Source organism: Octodon degus, unplaced genomic scaffold (genome assembly GCF_000260255.1).
Source record: "Octodon degus isolate 3935 unplaced genomic scaffold, OctDeg1.0 scaffold00064, whole genome shotgun sequence".
NCBI classification, from domain to species: domain Eukaryota; kingdom Metazoa; phylum Chordata; class Mammalia; order Rodentia; family Octodontidae; genus Octodon; species Octodon degus.
Genome location: NW_004524640.1, coordinates 6,755,728 through 6,768,507, shown reverse-complemented (window position 1 = coordinate 6,768,507; position 12,780 = coordinate 6,755,728). Strand labels below are relative to the sequence as shown.

General features: G+C 40.9%; 1 protein-coding gene across 1 annotated transcript in view; it reads left to right on the top strand.

The window, feature by feature from the left end:
• The window catches only part of Itpr2 (inositol 1,4,5-trisphosphate receptor type 2), a 528,924-nt gene that overhangs the window by 402,848 nt on the left and 113,296 nt on the right, over positions 1-12,780 (top strand). The window contains exon 46 of the mRNA XM_023718939.1: positions 7,829-7,936. Coding sequence (XP_023574707.1) covers positions 7,829-7,936 — 108 coding nt within the window. The remainder of the gene's footprint in view (positions 1-7,828; positions 7,937-12,780) is intronic.

Sequence of the window (12,780 nt, the reverse complement as noted above, 5' to 3'; positions counted from 1 at the left end):
ACATAATATTAGTAAGTGATACTACTTCTTGGGATGCTGGGTGTTTCTTTTTATATTTATCATCTTTTGTATCTTGGTTACCCAGTGCCTGTCCTGACTAAGTAGCTTTATTTGCTCTTCTTCATTCTGTGTTAAAACAGCACTTGCCTGTGTCTTGTAATCCTTCTTTCTGTACCTTGGTCACCATTGTTTCTCTCCATTATACAGTGGCATTGCTTGGTGCTATGGCTTCTCTGGATGCTGGTTTGTTATTGTTATTGTTACTTTATTAATAATGTCATACAAAAGGGTACATGGCAGGACAGGGTGGCTCGAAACCCCATTGCTAAGGGCCAGCAAGATAGCTCAGCAGACTAAGCACCTGCTTAGGCAAGCGCAGAAACTGGGGCTCGATTCCTGGCACCACATGCCATGCTGGCCCTGTCCCCAGGCATGCCTAGTGGGCCCCAAGTCCAGCTGTGGTGGCGCACACCTATAATCCCAGCACTGGGGAGGCTGAAAACAGGAGTATTACTATGAGTCCAAGCTACGTAGTGAGGCCCTGTACAAAATACATTAAAAATAATTCAGTAAGAAAACTGAATGCCTTTCATTAGCAGTTGTTCTTCTACAAAACATTTTAGTAGGGTTGTATATATATGGAATAATTCTTTTTTTTTTTTTTTTAATTTTAGGGAAGGGTCTACAGGGTGCTCAGGTCTCACTACAAGATCGGACTCCTAGTGATTCTGTTGTTTACAGCCTCCCACATGCTGGGATTACAGCCGTGCACCACCGTGCCCAGACTCAATTGCCTTCTCAGTGAGCCCTGGGGGGCAGAGTTGACACAGCAGGTCCAGGGATTGAACCCCCAGCCCCTGCGCATGCTTGCAGGCACTTTAATCCACTGAGCTATTTCACCGGCCCTGGAATAATTCTTCAAAAATTATTAGATATGTGATAATTGGTCTCTGATAAGTTGTGCTTTCAATAAGTAGTAAATTTGGGATTAAAAAAGCACTGTATCAATGCCAGATCTTTTCATGCATTTCAGAACAATTGAGATATTTTAAAAATTCTTCTGTATTTAGTGTATATGACTGAAATATATTTGCTATGTCAGATAGGGATCTAGTCCTCGTTGATTGAGTACTCAGTTCTTTCTCTAAATAGTTTATCTCTATCAGAAGGGGCATGAGTACATAACTAACTGAAAAACGCTTAATTACTGGGAATTGTACCATATTCTGATTTATAAATTTATAAATTTCTTTGCTCTTGATTATGGAGGAAGAAACAGGTAATTCATTGAGACTTAAAGAGTCTTTGGCTACCTCAGCACATGATTGGATGCTCTTCACTAGCTCGCTTCTTCAGTGATTCAGCAAATACTTATGGAGTCTGTTTTGTGTACCACAGTTTGTTTCTGCCTCTCAGAACACTGAGGTGAAAGACCAAGCTCATTTCCTTAAAGAGATCACCCTATAATGGAGAGAAAGAATAATGACCAAGGTACAGAGAAAAAAAGTACTATCCGTAGGTAGGTTCCGCTTTAAGAGCAAGCAAGGCTGCTTGGTCAGAGAAGGCCCAAGTGACCAAGATATAAAAGCTGTAATACGCCTTGATGCAGGGTCGTTTCTGTTTGTGGAGAGTGAGGAGCTAGGACCACTTAAGTTTCAAGCTGGAGCTGAGGATCCATAAAGCCTTAGCAACTCTGCTGCGAACCCAGGTGTGGAGGGACGTGATGGGCTCCTTCCTTTCCAGAATCCCATGAAGAGCTCTCCCAGCACGTCCGCCTCCAGCAGGAGAAGGTGCCCATTGCAGGTTTTTATTTTGTCACCTAACGTGATTGGGTAGTTGGCTCATTGCTGATGATACTGTTAATGAGTAGTGATTTTGTTTTCTGACTTGCATTAATTTCATTTATACCAAAGTGCTTGGAAGTCTGCTGTGCCCTGCTTCTGGACCATAAAGCTTCGCTGTGGAAAGATTGCTCTGCAGTATTTCACTCTGTTTTACTGCGAATTCAAATTATCTGAGTATTTTCCTAACATTACATGGGAATTCTGATTTTCTTTGGTTATATAGCAGAAGCATTTTATATTGTTCATATGGTTCTCATGGAATGTAGGATTTCAAGAAAGAATCGGCCAAATAGCTCAGCAGATTAAAATGCTTGCAAGCAGGCACAGGGGCTGGGGTTTGATCCCCGGGCCTGCCCTGCTGGCCCTGCCCTCAGGGCCTGCTGAGATGGCAATTGAGACTGGGCATGGTGGTGCACACCTGTAATCCCAGCTCTTGGAAGGCTGTAAACAGGCGGATCACTAAGAGTCCGATCTAGTAGTGAGACCCTGAATACCCTGTAGACCCATCTCTAAAATTAAAAAAAAAAAAAAAAAAATTCTGAAAGCAACATATGATATATATATTTTGTGTGTATATATCCTAGATTGTGTGAAAAAACAGTAAATTTTAAAAAGTTGCATGCATTAAAAATGGTGCAATTAATTTTTGTTATTATCATTGTTTGTTGGAGGCAGGGTTTCTGTATGTAGTACAGCCTGGCTTTGAACTCTGTGTAGCCTGGGGTGGCTGTGAGCTTGTAGCGATTCCCCAGCCTAAGCCCCAGCTTCCCAAGGACTAGGATTACAGGTGTACGGTGCCACACACAGTTTTCTTTGGTTCTCTGCTTTTGTCTGATTGTGTATTTTGAAGTTGCCAAGATATGTGTAGATTGCGTCTACAATCACAAATGAAAGTGCCGTACTCTCTGAGTACCTTCTGTCCACAACAAAATGAAAGTAGTATTGTCTCTTTGAGACTACATTGAAGGGAGCAGGTCTAAAGTGTTTCTGCTAAGCAAAAATCTGAAATGAAAATGATTTGTTTAGGTCTGTTTTTTTATGCAAGTCTGTTACCTAGACTAGCATTATTAGTTTCTTTAAATAACTAAATTGTAACACCACAAGGTGACTAAAAGCAAGAAAAGCTTTTTAGCAAATAAATTTATGAGAAATTGTGTAAATTACCATCTCACCTTGGGAACCTAGCAACTAAGTTTTAAAGAGTTCTAATATATAACTTTGATTTTAAAATTTGTATTGAGCACCTTGCATGTGCCAGACGCTGCTCAAAGCCTTGGAAGTAGAGCAGCGAATGGAACCAGTGAACATCGTGCCAAGCTTGTGGTTTGAAAGGGGAAGATTCATAAACAGATCAGTTATAAGGTGTATGGGGTCAGGTCATCCTATGTGCTATGAAGAATAAAGAAGGAGGAGATAGGGTCAGGTGTGCTGGGGAGGCAGCGGGCCAGCCTTCTAAGGTGTTGTTGGTGAGGCAATGTTGGATTGGAGACCTACAGTAAGAGAAAAACACACAAGCGTCCAGAGGAAGAGCATCCAGGCAAAAGGAGGAAGCCACTAGCAAAGCCCCAAGGGGGAAGCATGCCTCTTGACTGCAAGGGCCAGTTGGGAACCACGGGACTGAGCCATCTGTGGCGAGAGCAGTGGGAGTGGAATTCAGATGGCAGTGGGACCATGGTGAGGACATGGCTCTCTCTGAATAAGATGGCAAGCATGAGAGGCTTCTGGGTAAGAAAGAAACATGGTCCAACCGAAAGAATCCTATAGCTCTTTCCAGAGAAAAGGGTAGGACGGGGTAGCCAGTTAAAAAATCTCTGTAGTGTTCCAGGTGAGAGAAGACAGTGGCACAGGCCAGGCTATGTGGGGAGGTCTGAGAGGAAGATAGAAGAGAGCTGTGTGGGCTGCTCTGAAAGCAGATCATTATCCGTGATTGGCAGCGCTGCTCTGACTGGTTTTTCCTAACTGGCACTTTCTTTGAGCTCTTCAAATTCTATACTTTTGAAACACCACACTAGGAGCTACAGCTTATTGACGCTCATGTCTCTTCATTATCCTTCCTGGCTTCACGGGCTTCTTTATTCAGCTTGGATTTCCTAATCCTGTCTTAATTCCTTGCACAGCTCTACTTTAGGGGTGTTTTCGGCCTCCCCTAGCTCCACCAAAGTATCTTTCATTACAACTTTCTGCCTGCTCCGTGCCAATCTCCAGATAACTGAGCGTCGCCAGTGAGACCCTCACCAATGCACGTGCTCTGACCGAGGAGACCCTCTGTGCTTCGCGGCAGTGCTCCTGCATTTGCCAGGTGCATTCCTTTTCCTTCCTGTGGTACACCTGCCCTTCGTTGATTATCCAATGCCTCCACTTCCATCCTCCTCATGGGCTTCCTCCTCCACTGTGAAAATCCCCGTAACCAGAAAATACCTTCCTTGTATTCCCGTGGTCACAGCCTCCCACCCTCCTGAATCTGTGCCCCTGTTCTTTACTGTTGCTGGGGTTTCATTTGCTTCTGAGACAAACTCTTTCACTTTTGTGCTAAGCTTTCCCCTCTCACCTAGTGGAAATGGCCCTGTAGCTATGGTTCCTCCTTTTTTTTCTTAAAATCAAACCAACACCAAGTTGCATTCCCCATATTAAAAAAAAAAAAAAAAAAATCCTTCTTTGTACCCTAGTCCTTGTCAGCTAACCACTGTAATACTTGGCTCCCCTGACAGCAACCATCTGTAAGAGTTCCCTGTGCTCACAGTCACTGTCACACCTTATCTCCCCTGATGTTTATTGATAAAAATTAAAAAAAAAAAACCCTCACCACAGTTAAACTATAATGTCCACGATTGCCTGGAGCTGCTGCTAAGCTTATCAGTGACTTCCATGTTGCTAAACAGAATGACACTTCCTCGTCTTCATTCGATTTGCCTTCGCAGCAGCATTTGATACAAGTGATCACTGCTTCCATCCTGAGATTTCTTTCTTTCTTCATTTGACAGCCAGGACACCTACTTGATCATGCTGGTTTTGGTCCTGCCTTGCTGACCCAATGTCCTTAGTCTCCCCTGCTGATACTTTTCAGTTCCATAAAACACTGTTCTTGATCTAAGCTCCTTTTGAGGGTAATTCCACTAAGACTCATAATTTTAAATATCAGTTGTGTATTGGAAAATAGAAGTATGATAAATTTAAAGATTCTAGTTGACTCTCCTGATAGTCTAGAATCAGGCGATACTTCTATCAAGTAGATTAAGTGTTTTGATGAGCTTGGTTGGCCAGAAAAGGGCTGGAGAAGACATAAACAAAGAACAAAAAGTAGATTGGTGATTTAAGTTTACTTTCTGTGTAAGACAGGAATTGACAATAGAAAAATACCTGATTGCTTAAGGTGAAGTTAACTTCAGATTCAGGACTAATGTAGAGGGCTGGTGAGACAGATCAGTGGACTAAGCACCTGCTCAGGCAAGCACAGGGACCAGGGTCTGATTCCTGACACCACATGCAGCGCCAGCCCCGCCCCCGGGCGTGCCAAGCCAGCCACTGGATCTGGGCCTGGAGCCATACACCTGTAATCCCAGCACTGGAGAGGCTGAAGACAAGAGGATCACTATGAGTCTGAACTGTGTAGAGAGAAACTGTGCCAAATTCATTACAAATAAATTAATTAATTAATAGAGAAAACTTTATTTTCATACCCACTAAAACTGGCCTGTTTGGGAATTTAGCTACTATCTCTTTTCTGATTTATCAGGAGGTTACACAGCAACTTTGTTTGATTTGGTGTCATGAAACTTCAGTATTTGTGAATCTATGTGGTGTTTTAGCCTGGTCTATGGGGCCTGGTATAGGTACTTGATGTATCTCAGATGGGTATTAAATGAAGAGTAGGTCTGAAACATGAAGGAAAGTGAATGAACTCTGTGCCTATAATTTTTGCTTAATATCGATGACCCACAAATACATAGCTCTATCTCCTCTGCCTAGAATGATTGACAGATATATTCAACAACCTGCTCCTTGCATGACATTGAAAGCTCTTATATATCCAAACTTGAAGTCCTGATTTTCTTGCGTTAAATGTGTGTCCCTTGCGTTTTCCTTAGTAAATAGCATTTTTAAACACTTTAGTTGTACAGTTGATAATTTTAGGGTCATCATATATTAGTCAAAATGTGATCACTGTGACAAAATGCCTGAGATATGCTTTGGAAAGAGTAACGATGTATTTGGGCTCATAGTTTCAGAGGTTGCAGTCCATGGCTGCTTGGTTCCATTGCTTTGGGCCTGTGGTGAGGCTGAACATGCAACTGGGTGTGTGATAGAACAGAACTGCTCTCTGCATGGTGGCCTGGAAGTAAACAAGATAGAGAGAAGAAAGGACCAGAGTTTTAATATCCCCTTTGAGGTTGCATATACCCAGTGACCTAACATCCTTTTGTTGGACTCTACCTCCTAAAGGTTCCACTATTTACCAATAATGCTGTCACATGGGGAGAAAGCCTTCAGCCCTTGATATTTTGAGGGACACTTAACTTTTCTTTTTCTTTTGTGCCCTAGACCCAATTCATAAGCAAATGATGCCAATTTTTTGTCTGAGAACTGGCCACTTGTCGCCCATTGTTCATGTACCTGAATGATCTCAATAATTTTATCCTTTGAAACTTGCTTAGTTTTTTAGAAACACCTACAAGTTGGAGCATTTCATTACTATGGTTTGCAATAAGAATTAATATAATTCACATTTACTCAAGTATAAAAAATAAGCAATGGCTTTTATGAGTGATTTATAAGTGACCCTGAAAACCAATCCTAAAATAATGGTTTCAAAAATGATTTGTTCTAGAACAGGATTAATGGGATGAATATTTAACTCACCAAATTATTGCTTCCAAGGATAAAGTTCATTTGGTTTTATAGGTTCTGGATTATTGTTGAAAATTTATCTCTGTCCTTTAAAATCACAGTTTGTGTTAAGATCTCATGAATAATAGAAAAACATGTTTATTATACCATAAAGCTGACTGGCTCTGGAACTGTCTGAGGTCAGTACCAGTTCCATCAGTTTCTGGCTATGCTATTGCACACAGATTTCCTGTGCCTTAGCATTTTCAACTGTATAATGGGGGAACAATGACAGTGTCTCCCCAGCGTTTTCTCTGTAGTATCTAATAAGATCATACATTTAAAATGCTTAGGATTGTGACTGCCACAGGGTAAAAGAGGAATTGTGCTGAGAGTAAAAGAATTATGTGATAGAAAGTTTATCCCTAGGAGCCCTCTAGGAACTTGAGCCCTAGATGCTGTAAAGTTTCAGGAATTGTTCAAGACAACCCTAAAGGAGACAACTTTAGGCAACATGTATTAACTATCTACAAAGTAAGAGAGCCAGCCAACAAATGCCTTAGATGGTCAGAGATCATTTCTATCCACAGCAGTTAAAAATAATTAGATGAAAATTTATTTTTAAATACCCAATTTCAATTTCAATAAGATTGAAGTCTCTACCCATAAAGGTCCAATTTTGACTTCCTAAGACACAGAAGTGTAGCAGTTTAATACTAACGCAGAGCTTTGATTAGACGCATAAGCGAAACCTTGGGAAATGTAGAGCTATCTGTGTATCCAGGAAGCCACACTTTCTACTGTTTCCACTACCCACAGATCTGTGGCGCTGTTGATCAAGTTGTATCCTCTGTGCATGTAGTTTAAATTTATTATAGGAAATACCATTTATATCTACATCCCCTGAGCATTTCTTCTTCCTGACATAATCTCATATTTATTGAAAATATAACTTTAATCAAAACTATTAATGACTGACTTGTATGACTTGAGTATTTAGGCCTATCCAAGGTAGACATATGTTCTTGAGCTACAATTTGATTGTCATTAACCGCAGGACTCTGAAGCTATGTGTACAAATGGGCGACATAATTTCAGAGTCTGACCCTAAGAAAGGAATTGAAGACCTAAACCCTTTCTCCCTTTCTTTCCCTCTGCAGTTGGCCCGACACAACAAACTGCTGCAACAGATGCTCAAACCAGGATCCGATCCAGAAGAAGGAGATGAAGCGCTGAGGTATTACGCCAACCACACTGCGCAGATCGAGGTAACCAGCCAATCCTTGAAAGGGGCCAAATGGAAAATGTATGCCTGCTTTCTACTTGAGACCATTGTCATTATTTTTATTTCTTAAAGCATTTAAACCAGCACTGAGTGATTTAAATTGGAAAGCACTGTGCATGCTAGAAGATGATCTGTAAGAAAACGAGGTGCACATCTTTCAAAGTTGTCTTTTTTTTTTCCTCACCAGACTATGGGTAAATTTAAAAATAAAACTAATAGGGCCAGGAAGATAGCTCAGTGGCATAAGTGCCTGCCTGGCAAGAGTTCAATCTCTGGTACCAAAAAAATAAATAAATAATAAAACTAATAGAGTAATCTCATTGCCATTGTTTTGGCCCTAGAAATGATTGTTCTAGAATTGTAATGTTTAAAGACAAGAAATTATTATAGAAGCCCTCATTCAAGAAATGTTTATTTTTACCAAAAAATTGTGGAAGGCTTGTTCTGATTGAGCTCTCTGTGTGCCTTAAGTACTCAAAAGGAGAGGGAGTAGGATATGGTGAGAGGAAAAGAGAGATGAAGGGGAGGGAAAGAGAGACAAAAAAGTTGAGACGTGTTCTACACATATACCAGTTCCCCACCGTGAGGATAATCATTATGTACTGCAAACATGTACTCTTTGAAAAGAGGAAAAAAGAGATGAAAGCTTAGACAACACAGAAGGCACTGGTGAATTCCTCTAATTGACATCATAAACTTGGGGTACTTTAGTGGTTTCTGTTTTTAATATGTAGCAATTAACTCCTTCACCCCACAAATGAGGAATTGTTCAGTGGACAGGGCCAGTTCAGGAGGTGGGTGTCAAGATGGACTTATCCTTGTGCATTGGGAGACCCATCTGGCTGTCACCTACTAGCTGTAGTATCACTTTGACACTACTTTGCAGGACTAATCAGGCAGAGCCAAACAGAGTATGTGATGCTTGTCAGTGCTGATTTACCTTCATAACTACATTCATTCATTGTGGCAGATATTTTTTAGTTTTCAATAGGACAAAGGGTGGACATCAGTACTCTATGACTGTGCTTTACTGTGTCCCTTGCCAGAGCTTTGGCATAATGTGCATTATCATCACCTTAGGTCATGAAGTGAAAGCCTTCCTCCTGTTTATAAGAACTTACAGCACTGCAGCTTTGGTGTCAGACGTGGCCTAACTGAACCCAGGACCAGACCAGCAGCCAGCGCTGTTCGGTGCATTGTTTGCGTGGGAACTGGGAAGCACAATAGTCAGGAGGCCTGAGGAATTAATCCAAATAGGTCATGGGCCATGGGGATCCTAGCGAAGGTCCTAGGGAAGACCCCAAGTACAAAGCTAGGACGCCAGAAGAGAGCAGGGGGTAAGTAGCAGGGAGAGTGGGCCGGATTCGGGTGTAGTTAATGCCCGAGAGGTGGAGGCTGCTGTCTGTGATTTTATTGATTTTCTATCTGTGGAGAGAGATATAGCTGTAACTACACACACGCAGTTAATATTTACTGGACACTCGCTCTCAAACAGTTCACACTGAAGAGGAGAACTCTGTACAGTAACTGTTTGAAAAAGGCCAAGGAAATGTGGAGAAAACAGTGATTAATGTTCCTTGGGGCATTTCAGGGTACATGTTCATAGACACGAGTGCCCTGAAGAGCATAGGAAAGATTTAATACAAATTTAACTAAAAGGCTTCAGATAGAAGGAAGAAATACAAAGAAGAATGACTCAGCATAGGAAAGGAACAACTGTTAGGAAAGCAGCTCTGCTTCCTGGCTAGATGGGAAAATATAGCTACATAAGGACACCTATATCGTATTCATAATACATACACATACAGGGCAGGGCTTAAAGTCAGGTTGTGCATCCATTTTAGTCAACTTTGATGTTATTGTAACAAAATGCCTGTGATGATTAACTTATAAAGACAGAAGGTCCCATTGGAATATGGGCAGCTGCATTTGTATGTCCCTTGTCCTGAGTTAGACAGGGATCAGCCTCCATTATCTTTGTATTTCCAAAACTGACCGGCGTATCTGAAAGATCACTACAGGATTGATATTAGTGAAAACAGTAGCTTCTCTGTAAGGTAGAAGCTTCACAAGCATGTAAACAGAAAGGGCCTCCGTTCTGGTCAGCCATCCAAGGAGGCGTTTCCCTGGAAGGATCTCACTTCTCCCTTAAACTCTACTGATAGACATCTCACTTCTTCAGAAGGAAAACAACTGAACTGGGAGCAGTTCTAGTCATTAGTAGAAACGCAGCTTTGCACACAGAGTTCCCACAGCCCGTTTCACTGTTCACTCCTGCTCATTTGCTCCCCTCCCGAGAGGAAGGCTTTCACAATTAAAGAACTTAGCATGGTCGCTAAGTTTCAAGCTTTTACTGATTAGGGCTTGGGTTGTGTTTTTCCCTTGGAATTCCCCTAAGTGTCTCACCTACAAATCAACGTTTGTTGCATCATGTGTGTGTATGAACCCTAGTTGGCTTGTTGCCATGAGCAGATTCCCATGTCCTTTGTGGAACCCCTCAGTTTGTCAGTGCCCTTTGTAAAATGTGACCACCAGAGTTGAACATGACATTTCATGAAGGGACTGAATAGCTTCACTTATCGTAATCAGGGGTCTGCGTCGTTCATGTACCCTGAGTAGTTCTGTTCATATCTGACCCTGTTGGCTTAAGCAGACTTTTTATCAGATTTTTGTCTGGTTGCCTATCAGACCCACTATCCCAATTACTTTATGTAAGTCATTTTTTAAACTTCTTTGTAAGAATTTTTATTTAACACTATATGAAATTTTATTTTGTTTAGGTCAATTTTTTTATTTATAGTTTGGATACGTAACAGATTATTTAGAATTCTATCAGTTACGAATTTATTTTATTTATTTATTTTTTTCCCATAATTTTATTGAGAAACAAATAGCAATGAGACAGTTTCAAACCAAATTGGTAGGACAGTTTCAATAACTAACATACTGCATACATTCTTCCTAGTGGTTAATTGCTGTACAAGATGCGGACATGATATCCTATTTACAAACACCATTAGAACAAATCCCTCTATTCATTAAGAGAATGTAACTATATATCTATCCTAACCACTTTGAATACACAGATACAAAATGGACATTCATCTGTATCCCCTTTTTGTGTTAAGTTCCTTTATTTGAATATTATAGTTGTGTAAACACAGCAAAATATTCTAAAAGAGTCCAGTAGTCCATAATAGTATTGGGTCTTCTGCTTCACTGGCAATGTCAGAAATTGTTGACCTGAGTCCCCTATAGCTCAACATAACAGCATGGCTTTACTTCTTATACTTTGTTTTTATACTTTTCTGCTGGATGGTTAAGACCAAGGTAAAGCAGGACCTGTGCAACAAGAGTTGTAGCTTTTGGGTCTGCTAAGGTCAGTGAAATCCCCTCAGGATTTATCCTGAGATCCTGTACCTCAGATTGTAGAACCTTTGTCAGTGTCAGCCATGTGGATAAGTCATGGCCATTACTTGGCCAATGTGCTCTCTGAGTTACAAATTTAACAAAGTAGCAGACTGACAATTATTCAAAGAATAAGTGTCTGTTATCTTACAGGTAGTCCAGAGGTACCAGTAGTTCTATAATTCATTCAGCGATGTCTGTAAACATCTTTCTATTTGATTCCTAATCATGTTGGAGATATCTCACCTCAGGGTTGCAAAATGGCTGCCAGAAGTTCAGGCATCATGCCTTTATACTGCCATTTATTCTGAGCAAGCAGAAAGAGGGTACAGGAAAAAAAGAACATTTGTTTTTGTGTATTGAGTTTTTGTTATTGCTTTTTTTCTTTTTTTTTGTATTTTAGGGAAGGGTCTACAGGGTGTTCAGGGTCTCACTATTAGATTGATCTTGTAGTGATTCTCCTGTTTACAGCCTCCCAAGTGGTGGGATTACAGGCGTGCACCACCGTGCCCAGTCTCAATCACCATCTCAGTGCCTCCCAGGGGTGGGGCTGGCATAGCAGGCCTAGGGATCGAATCCCCAGCCCCTGTGCCTGCGTGCAGGCGCTTTAATCCACTGAGCTATTTGGCCAGCCCTGCTATTGCTCTTATTGATCTTTCAAGGCTCTCTGCCTTTATGAGGATTACAATATTGTCTGGAAGCTTTTTCTCTTGACTTCTGCCCCAAGAGATTTTTTTTCTTATGCTGTTTTGCTAGAACTACATCACATGCCCACCACTACATCAGTCAAGGGTGAAAGAAAGTCAGATCACTCCTCTGGGTTACAGCAGTCCTTAGAGACTGAGGGGGACCTTGAAATTTAGGCTTTCAGCCCTTGTGATGTAGGAAGCTATATGAAAATACCCAGCCTATTTTGCCTAATGTTAAATGGCTGTGAATATTAAATACAGGAGGCTGAAGATAATAGTATTATGAGTTTATGTTTAAGTGAATGTTATTCCTACAAGCATGTTGTGGTATGAATAAAACTTTTAATGATGTGGAACACCTTACTCTTAGATTTGGGGTACATGGTGCTGAGTGTGTCACTCATTACCCAGAGGCCTTTGTAAGAAGAACAGAGTAAGAACAGGATACCAGTAAGTGTTCGCTTTAAGAGTTCTCTGTTGGCCACTTGCTAAATAAGACCAGCGTAGGTCTCTGATATACCTCATGAACATGAAAATAAGTGGTAAAAGTCTAATGCTAATCCAGAAAGAATGAATGATTTAAAGTTTTCTTCTTTATAACCAGGTATGGTGTTTATGAAATACTCATCAATTAGTATTTCTTATGTAGAGAAAAAAAATGCAAAGTAGGATAGTAGGCTGTTGTTTTAGGTATTTCAACATGGCAGTTTTTTGGTAATAGGATAGATAG